The sequence below is a fragment of the Salminus brasiliensis genome, chromosome 21 (genome assembly GCF_030463535.1).
Source record: "Salminus brasiliensis chromosome 21, fSalBra1.hap2, whole genome shotgun sequence".
NCBI classification, from domain to species: domain Eukaryota; kingdom Metazoa; phylum Chordata; class Actinopteri; order Characiformes; family Bryconidae; genus Salminus; species Salminus brasiliensis.
Window position 1 is genome coordinate 9639856 of NC_132898.1, and position 14631 is coordinate 9654486.

Below are 14631 nucleotides of genomic sequence, written 5' to 3' on the forward strand. Positions count from 1 at the left end.
TCTACATCTGGTTAGTGCCTATAAATGAAAATCACTATGGGTTTCTGAGACATGGATTAAGCGTAGTCAGCAGTATCAATGGAGAACCACTACTGGAAATACTTTAATCTGAATCTTTTCCTTAATTAGTGCTGTTCCTCTGTAGCCACTAGCCAGGTTTACAGCCTGTAAAATTTTAGACATGTTTTGCCTAAAGTACCACTTAAACAAAACCTTGAGGTTATGTTTTGCACATTTAAAAAAATACAAAATATTTAAATGGAAAATATGAAATGAGCAACTCCAAGAGCCTGCCATGTGAATGGGCTTGCCTGGCATCCCAAATTGCCACCCATTTGACACTAGGCTAGATTTTACATTCACTAGGTATGTGCATTTAGTAGCTATCCTGTAGCCTACCTGCTATTTGTAGCTAGCTGCTACTCAATGGTGTGGTGGACAACATAGCATAATCCTGACATGGTAATTGAACCACATTAACCACATTGTTCATTAGTTTGTAATTTATCCCTGGCTTGAGCAGATATCATTGTCTAATGAATCAGTTATGTGAATATTTATTGTTGAAATATAGTGGGAAGGACAAAAGGACTGTATGTGCCATTGCACAGTTATGTTGCAAATGACAAATTCAGTTGTAAATAGACTTACACATTCACTTCATACACAATATGTATTCATTTATTTTGAATGAGCTGCTTCGCTGTTGTCCAAGAGGTCTCACATTTAGTTCCTGCTCCGCTAACTGCAGTAGTGCTTTCAAAGCCATTCAGGGTTTTTTTTTCCATTACCTTAAAGAGGAAGCAAGGCTTGTCCTTCATTGCTAATAAAGCTTGCCAGATGTAATGACCAATTAACTTACTTAAAGAACCGCAGCCTTAGAGCTGTAGTTTACACTTAGTTCGAGACAAGGAGCAACGAGCAGTGATCATTAACGTCATTTCATTTGTTTGTAGTGTTCTTAGCATACATGGCACCTTTGCCAATACTTGCAGTCCTGGAGATCTTAAAGAACAGCTCAAAGACCCATTTGGATGCTTAAATGGTTTTGTGCCTGGTTAGAAAGTTCTTTAGATTAGAATCCCTGGTCATACTGCTTGCCATCAGCAGCAGCCCTCGCAACTTCAAAAGAGCACAATTGGCCATGCTCTGTCAGGAGTGAGTTGATGGCACCGTCTTGCCACATCACTTCTAGTGTGAGGCTAGTCAACACAGGCATCTTGTTGGCTGTTGCACAGCGTGCTTGCTGCCTACTGATACTGCATCAGCAGCAGTTCAAAAAGAGGTGGTGGCTGGCTTTACATGTGTCGAAGGAGACACATGCTAGTCCTTACCATCCTACTGCTGGGGGCATTGCTAGTGATAGGGGAAGGTCACTTGAATTTCTAGTTCTTTGGATTTGTGGAAAACCTGTTGTAGGTTCTGTAGAGCAAAATAATTGGTTAAAACCGGGCTGTTGATGCATGGAAGTTTGTGTTGCATGGTGAATAGCACCGCTGTTCTCCCATAGTGGACTAGGGTTCGATTCCCTAGCTGGACAAGCACACTACACTACACCAATAAGAGTCCTTGAGCAAGACTCCTAACACTACCTTCACCTACCTATGTAAGGTAATTTGGTTGTAGGTCACTCTGGATAAGAGCATCAGCCAAATGCATTCAAATATAAGTGTAAAGTGTCTTTAGTAATGTGTGTGACAGTACTTATTTTCCCAATTTATAATTAAGCGTTAAGAGTCAATTTAAGTTGTAAAGGGAGGCAGAAATTAAAGGAATACTTACAAAATACAGATTGAGTCCACTGAGACAGCATGTGGGCAGTCATGTTGATACACTCATAATGAGGCAGACGGGGCACAAAATTTTAAAATTAGAAAGTGGCACATCTCACTGGAGGTGGGGAGTAATTATTATGCGTCAGAAATCCCTCCTTAGTAGGCAGGCTGAGGAATTGTGCATTACGGGGGTCAGAATATGAATATGTAGGTGGTTTCGTAGTCGCTTTTCAAAAAGCGCAAATGTACTGCCACTACAGATACGAATGAAGAAGAGAATGTATTAATCCATCACGAAACCCTGCACCCTGCTTGAGTACAGCAGCGAGACTGCATATAATCTGTGCCTTAACACTGCCACTTATTCTTGATCATTAATAGTGTCCTCCTATGCCTGGGACACTCGTAGATGAGGCTTGTGGCTTATCCCTGGTTATTATGGTACAGTGCCGCTAATGCCTCCACTTCAAATCGTATTTGTCTTCAAGTCTGTGCTAATGTATAAGACTGACCCTTTTGTATTCAAGTTGCCAAAAAAAAGTATTACCTGCGTTAGACTATGACTACTACTCTTTTTTTCTTTTTGTTCTTTTTTAGGGGCCTTATTGTAAAAGGGCAGCAATTAAGCAACTGCAAGTCCATCCCGCCACACAAAAGTCTTCTGTTTTTGTTGGAACAGTTCCTGCGGACTAGCTCTCCGCGGACAGCCCGTGAATAAGTGGCTATCTTAGGACCCCAAAGAGCAGTAATGGAGCCTCAGGGTTAGAGGGAGGAATTAATGAAAAGGGAAAGTCATGGAGGAAAGAAGGCACAATGCTGGAGACAAAGCTTTCCGTTCCAGAGGTTGCTATGGAAACCTTCTTGTCTTGACTCAGGCATCCCTGGCACGTTGATAGCATGCCAGCTTTGCCGTCTCGCATCTCTTCTTCTTCTCTCTTTTTTTTTTGTACTACGCCCAATTGCTCCATCTCTCTTCTCTTTATTTATCCTCTCTTTATCCCCCCTTTTCTCGGTCTTTATTTCCCTCTTGCCCTCTTAGCCTTTTTTTCTTTTTCTTTTTTCAAAAGCTGCAGACATCTCTCCTCGCTGTGTTCTTCATTCTCTGATAGATTAAAAATTTATCACTCAACCCTAGCGCGTTCACTCCTTTTCTCTGCAGTAGGGGGCTTGTGTAAACATTCATTACATAAGCGGAGCCGCAGAGAAGCGCCCTTTGCAAATAGTCGCACACATACGTGCGGCACATTGTCACTTTGGTTCAGGCTCACGTCCCATCCCCGACCTCTATAAAAAGAAACCCAGGCCTCTCGCTACACCTCAGTGCGCTCTTCAGAGCTCTGCTCAGACTTTCTAATGCCCTTCGCTTTGGCTCGTCCGCTGTGTCCAATTTTAGGCAACAGAAAGCGTGATTTCTCGACATGTCACATGCAGTGGTGATCAAGCAGACTGCAAAAGAGAAACTGGGAGGGGGGGGGGGGGGAGTGAAAGAGTAAATCAACAACTGGCCAGAGAAGGTTACTGTCAACAGGTCTTCTGCCTCAGCCAGGTCCTATTAAGTTTCTGGAAAAACAAAGAACAAAAGAAATCGCAGAATGCTTCACAACTGCAGAAGAAAGAACTTTTCTGATCAAGCTTTCTGTTGGATTTCAGAAGACACTTGGAGAAGAAAAAGGCCAGTTCTTTTGGTTGAGGGTTGAATGAGAAGCCTTGCGACTGGGAAAGCTAGAGTATAACTAGCAGTTGATCTTGCTGAAGTGAACAGTGCATGTATAGTTGTATTACACAGTGTCCTTATATATTTAACAAAAAATCGGTGAAAATGGAGAAGCCATATGTGAAAAATGAAGTATATGTAAAACTACCTTTAGCAGCCATAACGTGAAGTAAGGGTTTTCTATATCAGTCTCTCACATCGTTCTGGAGGATTTCTGGCCCACTCTTCTTCGCAGTGTTGCTTCAGTTCATTGTGGTTTGTGAGCATTTGTTTATGCACAGCTCTGTTAAGGTCCTACCCCAGCATTTCAGTTGGGCTGAGTTCTGGACTTTGACTGGGTCATTGTCCTGTTGCAATTTTAGTCAAGCTTTAGCAGTTGAAAAGATGACCTTACATTTGACTTTAGAATACCTTGGTATACAGAGAAGTTCATGGTTGACTCTGTTACTGTAAAGTGCCCAGGTCCTGTGGCTGCAAAACAAGCACAAATCATCACCCCTTCACCGTGCTTGACTGTTATGGGGTGTTTGTTCAGATATGCTTTGTTGATATGTGATATCTGCTAAGTGTTTTCAGCCAACAAGGTGCTGTGCAATATGGCCAAACATCTCCAGTTTGATCCTACCTGTCCAAAGGATCATGTTCCAGAAGTCTTGTGGTTTGTTCAGATGCAACTTTGCAAACGTAATCCTTAAAAATAAAGAAGAGGCTTTCAACCCTTCCAAACAAACCATGCTTGTTCAGTTTTTCCCATTTGTACTGTCATAAACTTGAACATTCTAACTCAAGCCTATAGAGTCTGAGATGTAGCTCTGGCAGTTTTTATGAGCGTTGTACGGTCTGACTTTGGGGTGATTTTGCTGGGACGGGTGGGTCTTTTTTTAAAGTTTTGCACTTATGAATCTTTCTCACTGTGGAATGCTCAACTTCAAATTGTTTAAATAATCCTTATTACCCCTTCCCAGATTGATGGGCAGCAGCAATTGCTTTTTTAATACCTTAGCTGATGTCTTTCTTCCTTGGCACACCTGAATGCTCCAGACCAGCAAACTACCAACACTTTGCTTTTATAGTTGTGGTCACACTTGCTGATGGTCTGTTAATCAAGAGCAGTTGGTTAGCAGCACCTGTCAGCAACCCACCCTCTTAATTAGTGAAAAACGAGGAAGTGTTTTGTGGCGTACCCCTGGGGAAAGGGCTGTGCCCACCGTGACCCGGTAGGCAGTGAGGCTCAGAAACAACACAAACACAAGGCTCAAGTGACTCTTAAACCTTTATGAACTGAAAAGCCACAGGTGCACAGCATCAGAGCAGTGTAGAGTGACACCATGGGCAGGCCCACGTCTCGCTCCTGCCTCCTCATCGCCACAGTGTACCAATTTATTTTACTTTTTTTCTGTTTTTGTTAAATAAATAATGGCACAGTGAGGTTGTTATTCCTATGAGGTTGCATTTTATTTCATTTTAAGAACTGCTAAGTACCATGTGTTTTTCTTTTTTTCTTTTGTTTTTATTTATTTTTTGGTCCAGTTTTTTGTCCTGATATGTAAACCCATAGAATTCAAATGGGGTGTGCTTTCTTTTTTCCCATGACGGTATATATGTGTACCAGGTGAGGTAACCAAGCCTGGGTAGTGGTTGATCCAACTTCCCAGAATGAAGTGAACCAGAGAACATTCCTATTAGTCAACAGATGGCATCTTGTAAAAGTTGTGGTTATTACCAGTGGCCTGCTGATCCAACAGATTCCTCCTCAGCGTCTCTAATGTCCACAGCATTTTATACACTTCTCCCCTCAACTGGGACTTTCTGATGTGGTAAACAAGTGAGAAGTTTAAAAAAGTAGTGGAGCAACTGCTTCTCCTTTGCTAATCGCTTAAATTAGCCATATCCTTGGGGTGCAAGAAGTCCAGCTTTAGAGGATCTTTGCAAGATATCATAGAGAAACATTTATTTCATGCCAGATCCCATAGATTATGTTGAGTCTTGGTTCTGTACTTTAGATCTTGCTTCTGCAGCAGACTACTTTTTGAAACATGCAATTCTACTTGATCTTAAGCTGTTCCTTTTCTTCCAGTAGCTCAGGGATCTGGATTTGTGTTCTGTTCCCATAGCCATAAGAACACGCCCGTAGTGATAGCATTGTAGTTTGTAGAGTGAGTATTGTGCTTACTCTCAAACACAGTTTTATAAAGAGCTACATGTAAACTGGACAGCTGACATTTGGAAGATGGGACTCCTGCAAGTGCCATTTCTCTGCTAATGCTCTTCCCTGACCTTCTGTGCTCTCCTGCTGGCTAACTAGCATACTGGAAATGCTTCATTTACACATTATGCCAAAGCACATCGCTTCCCAACCACAACGTGCTGTGAAAAAGAATCAATTAGGTGCTCTCTGGTTGCTCATGCAAAGCACACACTATAATTTGTGCATGACATACAATCACTATGTAGGCTTGGCTTAGGAAAGTCATAAAAGAGCCTTTCTTCCATCGTAGTCTTTTACTTCTTTAGTTAACCCCTTAATCAGACTTGAAAGTATTATGACAAACTTCTGTTGCCATAGAATAGCTTCACCAGTTTATACAGAAGTCCCTGTAGTTACTGAATAATACGCCTTAGAATGTAATAAGCCTTTCTGCGTTAAGGGGTTAAGGAAGCAGTTGCAGTTGTTTGAGATTAAGGTGGTTTCCAGGTATCTAAGGAACACAAGCCATGGGTGTAAGGCAGCATGAGGAGAATCGTCTACAAAGTACATCTTGTGCAAATAATTGCATAATGCTTCCATGCCTTTTCACGGCTTAAGGCTTAGCGAGCCAGAACAAGGAATAAACAATGCAAAATGTCATTATAATCAGCCTGCTGAATAATACAGTGAATGGGCCAAAGGTGGATAATCAGTGGAGAGCAGGACTTCCTATCTGTACAAAGCAACAATGCCAGCCATAGCAGATACGGAGTCTGTTTAAACGGGAGGAAAAAGCACACTTTTGTTCTCAATCAATTTCCCACTGGAGGGGAAAAGAAGTTGCTGCCTTGCAAAGACAAAAGCTGCCTGGTGCAGAGTGAAGCAGCTAGTGTTTCTTGCAAAGGATAAAGCCGTCAGCTGTATCTTCCAGACAGCAGTGAGATTTTCTTTTTTTGTCCTTTCACCAAGAGTGTTTGCATTTCTCTTTCTAGGTCAGAAGAGCATGAGAGTGACCTGTCTGCTAATCTGCCAGGGGTTGTTGTGGGTGGGCACGGCCCAGGGCATCATCGTGACTCTGCCTGTGCCCAAGCTGGAGGGCATTCCCAAGATAACAGGTACATAGGTGCACATTGCCCATACAGTCATCTGCTTCTGGGAGCTTTTCTAAATAAAGTGAGGTGTAGATGCTAACAGTAGGACAATAATCACACAATCAGATCTGTGGAGCAAAACCTGTTGCAGTATCTAGTAGACCAGTGTGCTCTGCAGATTTTAGAGCTAATCAAACACGCCCATTACAACTTAAGAGGGGATTGTTAATTACATGTTTGGTTGGATCAGGTGTGTAACACTAGGGAAAGTGGGGAAATCCTTTAAACACAGCAGGAGTCATTTATATTGTGAACATTTGAGGAGGAGTTGACAAATGAGAATGCTACTGAATCCTGAACTTGAAAATTGGAAGTTGGATAGCTGCAGTAATGCAGTACAAGGATGTTGTTCCCAAGCACATGAAATATGGAACCAAACCTCTAACAGTAGCATCTGGTTTTTATTTCATGACACCTAAATCTTCTTCTGCATTATGACAGTTTGACTAAACTCATCTCGCCTGCTTCATCTGTGCTGTAGGAAAAGGTATGACCTCCCTGAACAGTCACTGTGGTCCAGTGGACTTCCTTGTAGCCACCTCCAGCACTTTGTCACCAGATCTTCTGAAGCGCGACTCTATGGTGGAAGGTCCTGACTCTGCCTTCGGAGGGGAGGAGCGCAGCGACTCTTCCTCACAGGAGTCCCTGCAGCAGTCCAGCAGCTCCTCTGTAGGAGAGGGAAAGGGAAAGGGGCGTGGCCTGCTGCTACAATACCGCCTCCGCTCCACCACAGGACTTCCTGGGCGTCCACTGACAGCTCGGGGCGATGAAGCCTCGGATTCATCTCTGGAGTCCCTGGAACACAGCCTGGAGGACGGATCCATCTATGAGCTCAGCGATGACCCAGACATGTGGGTGAGGGGGCGTCCTTGCGAGCGGGATGGCCCGAGGAGGGACAGGGTCACTTCTGCCGCTGTTATTTCTGGGGGAAAGGGCTTTAGGAGACTAAAGGAGGTCTCAGCAGGGGGTGCAATGGAGTCCACAGAGAGTACCCTCATGGTCTGGCAACTGCCTCTCACTGTCTGAAATATGGCAGTGTGGCATAGCAGACAGTATTTGAGTTGGGCGGACCTTTACATCATCTCAACCTGTGCAGCTCTCCTTGTAGCTAAAGGAACAGACTGAAAGAAAAATCAGCATTGACTCTCTGTCTTTTGCTCAGTCTGCTTCAATTGATCACTCTCAAAACTGATGTTAACATTTCTTTATTGAGTTTTCAATGAGTTACAAATACAGTTGCCGTTTAACAGGCCAACAAATGACTGAATATACAGGGAATGAGTAAGATGGAAAAAAGGAAATACAAAAGGAATGGTTCAGATGTACTAATGTCATACACTGATGTTATAGCTTTTTGGTTGTCTTTGAGGGTATCTACACCTTCTATCTTGATGGACAGCCAAAAACATGACATGCCACACCAAGTGATTTGAGTCTATGATATGATTAAAATACCATTGAGAGACCTTATAGAGACTCAAAGGATTGGGACAGTTGCTCATTCATTGTTTTTTCCATAATCAAGGATATTAAAAAAAGTTTATCCTGCTTTTGTTGGACTAACTGTTTCTGGTGTCCAGAAAAAAGGCTTTCTACTTGATATTAGAGCATTGCTTTGAGGATATGATTGCATTCACCCCACCTTATCCCCAACTCCCCATCTTATCATTCCAGAGAACACAGTTCCACTGCTTCACAGCTCAATGCTGGGGTCTTTATACTCCTTTAGCCCATGCCTGGCATTAGTAATGATGCCAATAGGTTAATGGTTATTTGCTCCAGAGAGTCCTATTCTATTGGCAAGACTTCTCTACAAAGATAAGACAAGCTGTGTTTGTGCATTCGCACATCTGTGTCAGGAATGGGTGCATTTTAAACTAGCTGAATGCATTCGCTACAAGGGACATGTAGTGTTTCCAACAATGGTCCTGAAGTACCCACTGTCCTACATATTTCAGTGGTTTCCTGCTCTAACACACCACTTTTAACTCAGAAAAGACTGGTTAATTAGCTAATTACAGGGTCACAGGGTCCTCCATGAACAGAGTTTGAAACCACTGCTTTAGACCATTAACAGGATATAGTAACGCGATCTGAGGCAGTCAAGACCACAAGAGGCATTCAGTTAGTGTCTGTTTTTATTTTCCCTTTTGATTTTCTGGCATCAGTGATCATAAAAAACAGCATCAGAGCCATTCCTTTTGACTGCTAGTGCATCTGCAACACATTACATGAAGACTGAAGTGCTTATGTCTTTGAAGTCACACTTTGCCATGTCCATGACCTCCATTAAAGCATAAAGCTCCATAAAGCAATTTAATTATTCTACAAATCAAACTGGTGTACGTTCTTACAAAAGCTTACTGGTCACAATTCTGGCAGTGAGACTTTATACAGGACCAAATTCATCTCCTGTAAAAGCCACATCGCCCCCTATACTTCCTGTGGCACATTGCAATTTGTCACAATGATTTTTGCTTTACAGTAACTACAATGAACAAAGACGTATTTATGGCATGAAACATGTCACATTACTATATTGGTACATCCCTATAAAGTACCAGAAAAACACATAGTAGCCTGTAGAGTTATTAATTTTTTTACAAACAGTGTACCAAAGTCTACAGGTCATAATTCTGGCAGTGAGGTTTAATGGGACCTTCTCCATGTTATTCCCTCTTATTTTATCCCTTCCTGTTATTTAGCGCATTTGTTGCACTTTTTTCTTCTATTGTTACAACAGAAGCCACATTGCCCCCTACACTTCCTGTGGCACATTACAATGTGTCACAATGACTACATATACAAAAGTGGTTACATCCTCACAAATGTCACATATCTGCATCAGCACACATGCCCATATTAGTGCAAAATTTATTAAAAAAGAAATAAAAGATACACTTTTTAGCACATATGTTTTGAGAGTGATGGAAGCTGTTATATGAGAGACGCTACATACTACATTTACAATTTACAGGTCATCACACTGGCAGTCAGAGTGTTCTAGGACCAAAATGCCCTCCGTGATTCATCCTTCCTTCACTGTAAACCCTCAGATTATGTGTTTAGTGTCTATGAATACATTAAGCTCTACCCTCACACGCGGTCAGCTCTACTCAAAATGTGCAATATATCCTTACGGCCACCGTTGGGTCATCCTCAAGTGAATCGTTTTCTTTGGAATTTGCCATGCCACAGAGCTGCGGGAAGGGTTCTATTTTATTCCCCTGCGTTCAGTGAAATCCTATCAGTAAGGGGTGAAAGGCAAAGTGAAAAGGGGTTTCCATGCTTTGCCGAAAGTCCTTTCTCAGCCTCTGACTGTTGGTAAAGAGAGCTCACTATTCTGTGTTTGGGTCTGTTTTTGTGTCAGTTTTGTGCAGGTCAGCAGGAAAGTGACAGAAACCTGTAAGTAAAATTTCAATATACAACATCTGACAGACCTAAAATTGCTGTGACAATGGGTGAAACTTTTCAACTTTTTCAGCTAGGTGTTCCAATGTGACCACTTTGTGGTGTGTACGAATCATGTTTATCACTCACTATAATTCTTCCACCCTGAAATAATAGGCAGCATTTGTAGGAAAGGTTTACATAGGCTTTTCGTTATTTTCAAAAGCTTAGAAAGCTCTAGATTGTTTTCCCATGTTGAAGAAAGCTTATCTATCATGCAGTGTCTAATAAGAATAAGAATAAGAAAGATCTGCTGTTAATGCAATCATCTACTGGCCCATGTGTAATAATCATCTTTAGATGTTTTAACAGCAGTATTAGAGAGTAATTAATGTAAAAGGCAAAAAAGATTTTTAAAATAGAAAACTGTAATCTGTAAGTATATAAGAAAACAACACTAATTAGGACAGCACTAGGAGGACAGCACATCCTTCCCAGAAACAAGAGACAATGTGAATGAACGAAAACATAATTAAAATTATGTATGGTAATGGTAAAATGTAATACAGCTTCTATATTAAGCCTAATTTGTACTGAAGTCTAATGCCTTATGTTGAGCAACTACAATTAACACTGACGGTGGAGCACAGTTCGATCATTTATGTTTTCTTCTCAAACTATAGAGTTAACTGTAACAGACTAGCTTTAACCTAAGTGACACATAGAAAATTAAATTAAAGATTTGACAAAAAACTATTTTTAATTTAAGAGATTTCTGAGCACATGGTAAAAAATAGACATACATCAATATTATTTTTTTGTAAAATATAATAAGCACATCTTATCTAAACGGTGTGGCTGTATTATTTATGCAAATACAAAGATTGGAAATGGCTGATACTCAGCATTAAGACACTCGGATTGAAATCTGATTGGGACATCACTAGTTAAATGTCTGTTAGATCAAGTTGCACCTGGACCAGTAGCCATCAAGCCTCCGCCAGAATTCTGGTTGGATATTAGGCCAACTGAGTTGGTAAATAGATAGATAAAAAATTGTTGCAGGCCACCTTTGATTTTGAAGTTTGAACTATCTAGCTGATGATTTGAGGTTATTCTGAGGAATTCTGAGATAGTCCTCCCTCTTCATTATTCCATCCACTTCGTGCCATGTACCAGTTCCTAAAGAGCCCCAGAGCATGATGCTACCACCCACCTGCCTAACAGTGCTCTTAGACCTTTAAGCACCACTGAATTCATAATCAAAGGGGATGTATGTTTATTTGACCATGGATGTATAATTTTAACTGTAAAAAAACATACAGTTTAAAGAAATAATTGGAAGTTCAATATCAGCATGACATTTATGTCTTTGATAAGTGTATATAAACTTCTGACCACAATTGTAGAGAAGTTTTTCTCTCTAACCACTCTAACCAGGGAAAGAACCATTTAGGCAGTCATGTGGTTGTTTAAGGTACTAAAGAATTGTTGAAAAACCCCCTTTAAGAGTAACCCCTTTAGGAGTGGAAGAATGTTAAATTCTTGTGATCTACACACACAAACCAGTGATTAAAACCCTGATGGTACAAAAAACAGGGTGAATGTGGAGACATATGTCAGATTGCCCTTAAAGTTCACAGATGATGTAGGTATATGCATATGAGAAGACGACCAAAAGCATGACCTGCTTGAACTTGTTTAGCTATACAGAAATCCATGTTGCATTTTAACCTGTTAGGTGCCTCTGCCTAAACTTGCCTTTCAATAATACATCTGATGCCAGCAAAACTACTTATTTGTGGCTAATGTCAGAGGATTATGGTTTACTTGGAATTCTAACAATATTTTGTTTGATAGGAAGTACTCTGTATAATAGGAAAAACACTCTGGCATAAAAAGGGATTTTGTGAACGTTTTTCTTTTTCTTTCTTCTTTTCTCTATAGGATTTATGATGTACTGTTTTTCATATAGTTATGCCCTGAGCTCCTTTCACAGTAACTTCCATTAAAGATGCTACTGAGCCATGCAAACACAATGGTGCGCCTTTTCAGTCCATGCAGACTGAAGAGAGGTGATGGTGGTTGGAGGCTAAAAAGTCGAGATAAATTACTGAGGAAATAACACACTCTCACAGCCTTAGCAATATATCTAGATGTAGTGTGCGGGTCAGAGCGGTTATTGTAATATGTCTTTCACATTATGGCAATACTGAGAATGTATAACTGTCTCTTATGATGTTCTGGTACTACTAAGTTGTCTCAATGTGTTTTGTATTACTTGCATTTTAGCATTTATGTAGCCTGTATTATAGACTTCATAGAATCCAATGAATATAGGGGTAGGCAATATGACAGTAAATATTATTCTAATAAATTATATTGCTTTCTTGAGCACGTCAGTGGTGTCAGTATCAGTATCTCTAGAGCACTGGCACAGAGCCTGTAAAACAAAAGAAGCAGTGGTGTGCCACTGTCATGTTATTTTTGTATAGTAACATGGATCTGATTGGCCATATTACCCGCTCTTAGATTCATGAGCACTAAATATCTGTCTCAAATCTCATGCAAAAGAGCAGCTACTTGAAATAGAGACATCTTAAAAGACGTTTTTAAACACTAAAAGACTGTTGTAAACTGTGTTCATGTTCGTACCCAGTATCTTTTTCTGTTTTTGTAAGGTTGATATTCATATTGGCTTAGAAGACTGGATTTCTTGATGTTTGATCTAACATATTCATTGTTACAATAATAAATGAATGTAAACACTTCTTCTGTTTTTAGACATGATTAACAAATACACTACAGCCCTAAAGCTATAGATGCAAGCAATGTCTTTTTCAAAGTAAAAAATTGCTTTAAGTAAAACACTTTACTGAAAGATTCACTCATAAGGCTGGACAGCACCTTCATACGCCTTGCATAATAATGACCTAACGCTCAGGGTTGGGTGGTAACGGAATACGTGTAATGGCATTGCGTTATCAGGATATTAAAAACTGTAATCCATTACAGTTACAGTGAAAAAGTACATAAATGTACATAGATGAAGATAATTACTTGCAGGATGACATTAAAGCCTAAAAAGCATCAGTACTCTTACCATGTTTGTTTCTAGTCGAGTGAGCGAGTGTTTTTGTGAGATGCTGCTGCTGTTGATCATCACAACTTTTTTTTTCAATGACACACACAGCTATTTGAATGTAGCAGCGCCCCCAGATCACAATCTTAAGCTTGCCTTTTCTGCATGGCTGTAAAAATGTATTTACCAAATTGAAAATTCAAGCACTTCATTTTGCAAAAAGAGCAAAAAGAAAGGAATTCACTGTCCAGTGTAAATAAGGCCCTCCAGCTGGAAGTGAAGAAACATTTGAAGGCAAAACAATCGCCATTATATTATTATTATATTATATGTGGATGAGCTTGGACTGCTGTATGATTAGACACTGTGTTGTCTACACTTCCCTTCCTGCTGCTAAATGAGTAAAATGTAGTATTTTAGAACTAATAGTATTCAATAATCACAATAACTTGTAAGCTACATCTGAAATTCTAATTGACCTAATGAAACCTTCTCAAATACTCCATTTTGACATTACAAAAAAACATTAGCCTGTTACACTGCCCTGCTAGAACAAACAGCATTTTAACACACCATTTAAGATCATTTTATATGAACATGGAATTCATGCTGGTCTAACCTAGTCAAATGTTTCATGTTTCAATGTTTCAATGTTTCAACATTTCATGATGAATAAACCAATAGAAATCATCCAAAATACTTTTGGAATAAATGTTCACTTAACATTTCAGTTTTTACAATGTTTTTACATTAACATTTAAAATTTATGTTTTATTTTCTTTCCCTGTTCCCATTTTGGAAATATGTTTTTGTTCCTACAGCAGTATACATGGTATATATAATGTAGTAGACAGGGGATTTGTTTCACGAGGACACAGGATTTTGTTTTTTCGAATCATATCTGTTTAGATGTTGGTCCACAGTGTTATTTATAAGTGATCAGATGAGATTTGCATGTCTGGACATCAAAAGCCTATGTGCATGGGTTCCTGTGGTAACGACGTAGGCAGTAACGAGCTGCTTATATGCGTGGTAAAAGAAAAGATGGAGGTAGCTCTGGATTTGATGTAGTTATTGTCTGTCGCTTTGCAAGTGACGCAAAAAATAAAGTTTGCAATCTGTTTTGAGCGCCTAGAGCGTCCTACTAATTCGATTGTGATCCCATTTCAAACCACCTTCAAATGTTGTTTGGATCAGATTTGCAAAAATCAGATTTCATGTTGTTGTTTGCTGTCCAGACTATCAAAAATCAATCTGGATATAATCTAGATATGCCAAAAATCTGATTTAGCCTGGCAGTCTGCACATAGCCATAGAAACATTTTATGAAG

General features: G+C 40.1%; 1 protein-coding gene across 3 annotated transcripts in view; it reads left to right on the forward strand.

Moving 5' to 3' along the window:
• Nucleotides 1–12981, forward strand: part of arhgef10la (Rho guanine nucleotide exchange factor (GEF) 10-like a) — a 221883-nt gene extending 208902 nt beyond the window's left edge. For all 3 annotated transcript variants that reach the window (XM_072665387.1, XM_072665388.1, XM_072665389.1), the window contains 2 exons: nucleotides 6670–6792; nucleotides 7310–12981. In XM_072665387.1, the coding sequence (XP_072521488.1) occupies nucleotides 6670–6792; nucleotides 7310–7854 (668 nt within the window). In that variant the 3' untranslated portion in view covers nucleotides 7855–12981. The remainder of the gene's footprint in view (nucleotides 1–6669; nucleotides 6793–7309) is intronic.
• The last annotated feature ends 1650 nt before the right edge of the window (nucleotides 12982–14631 follow it).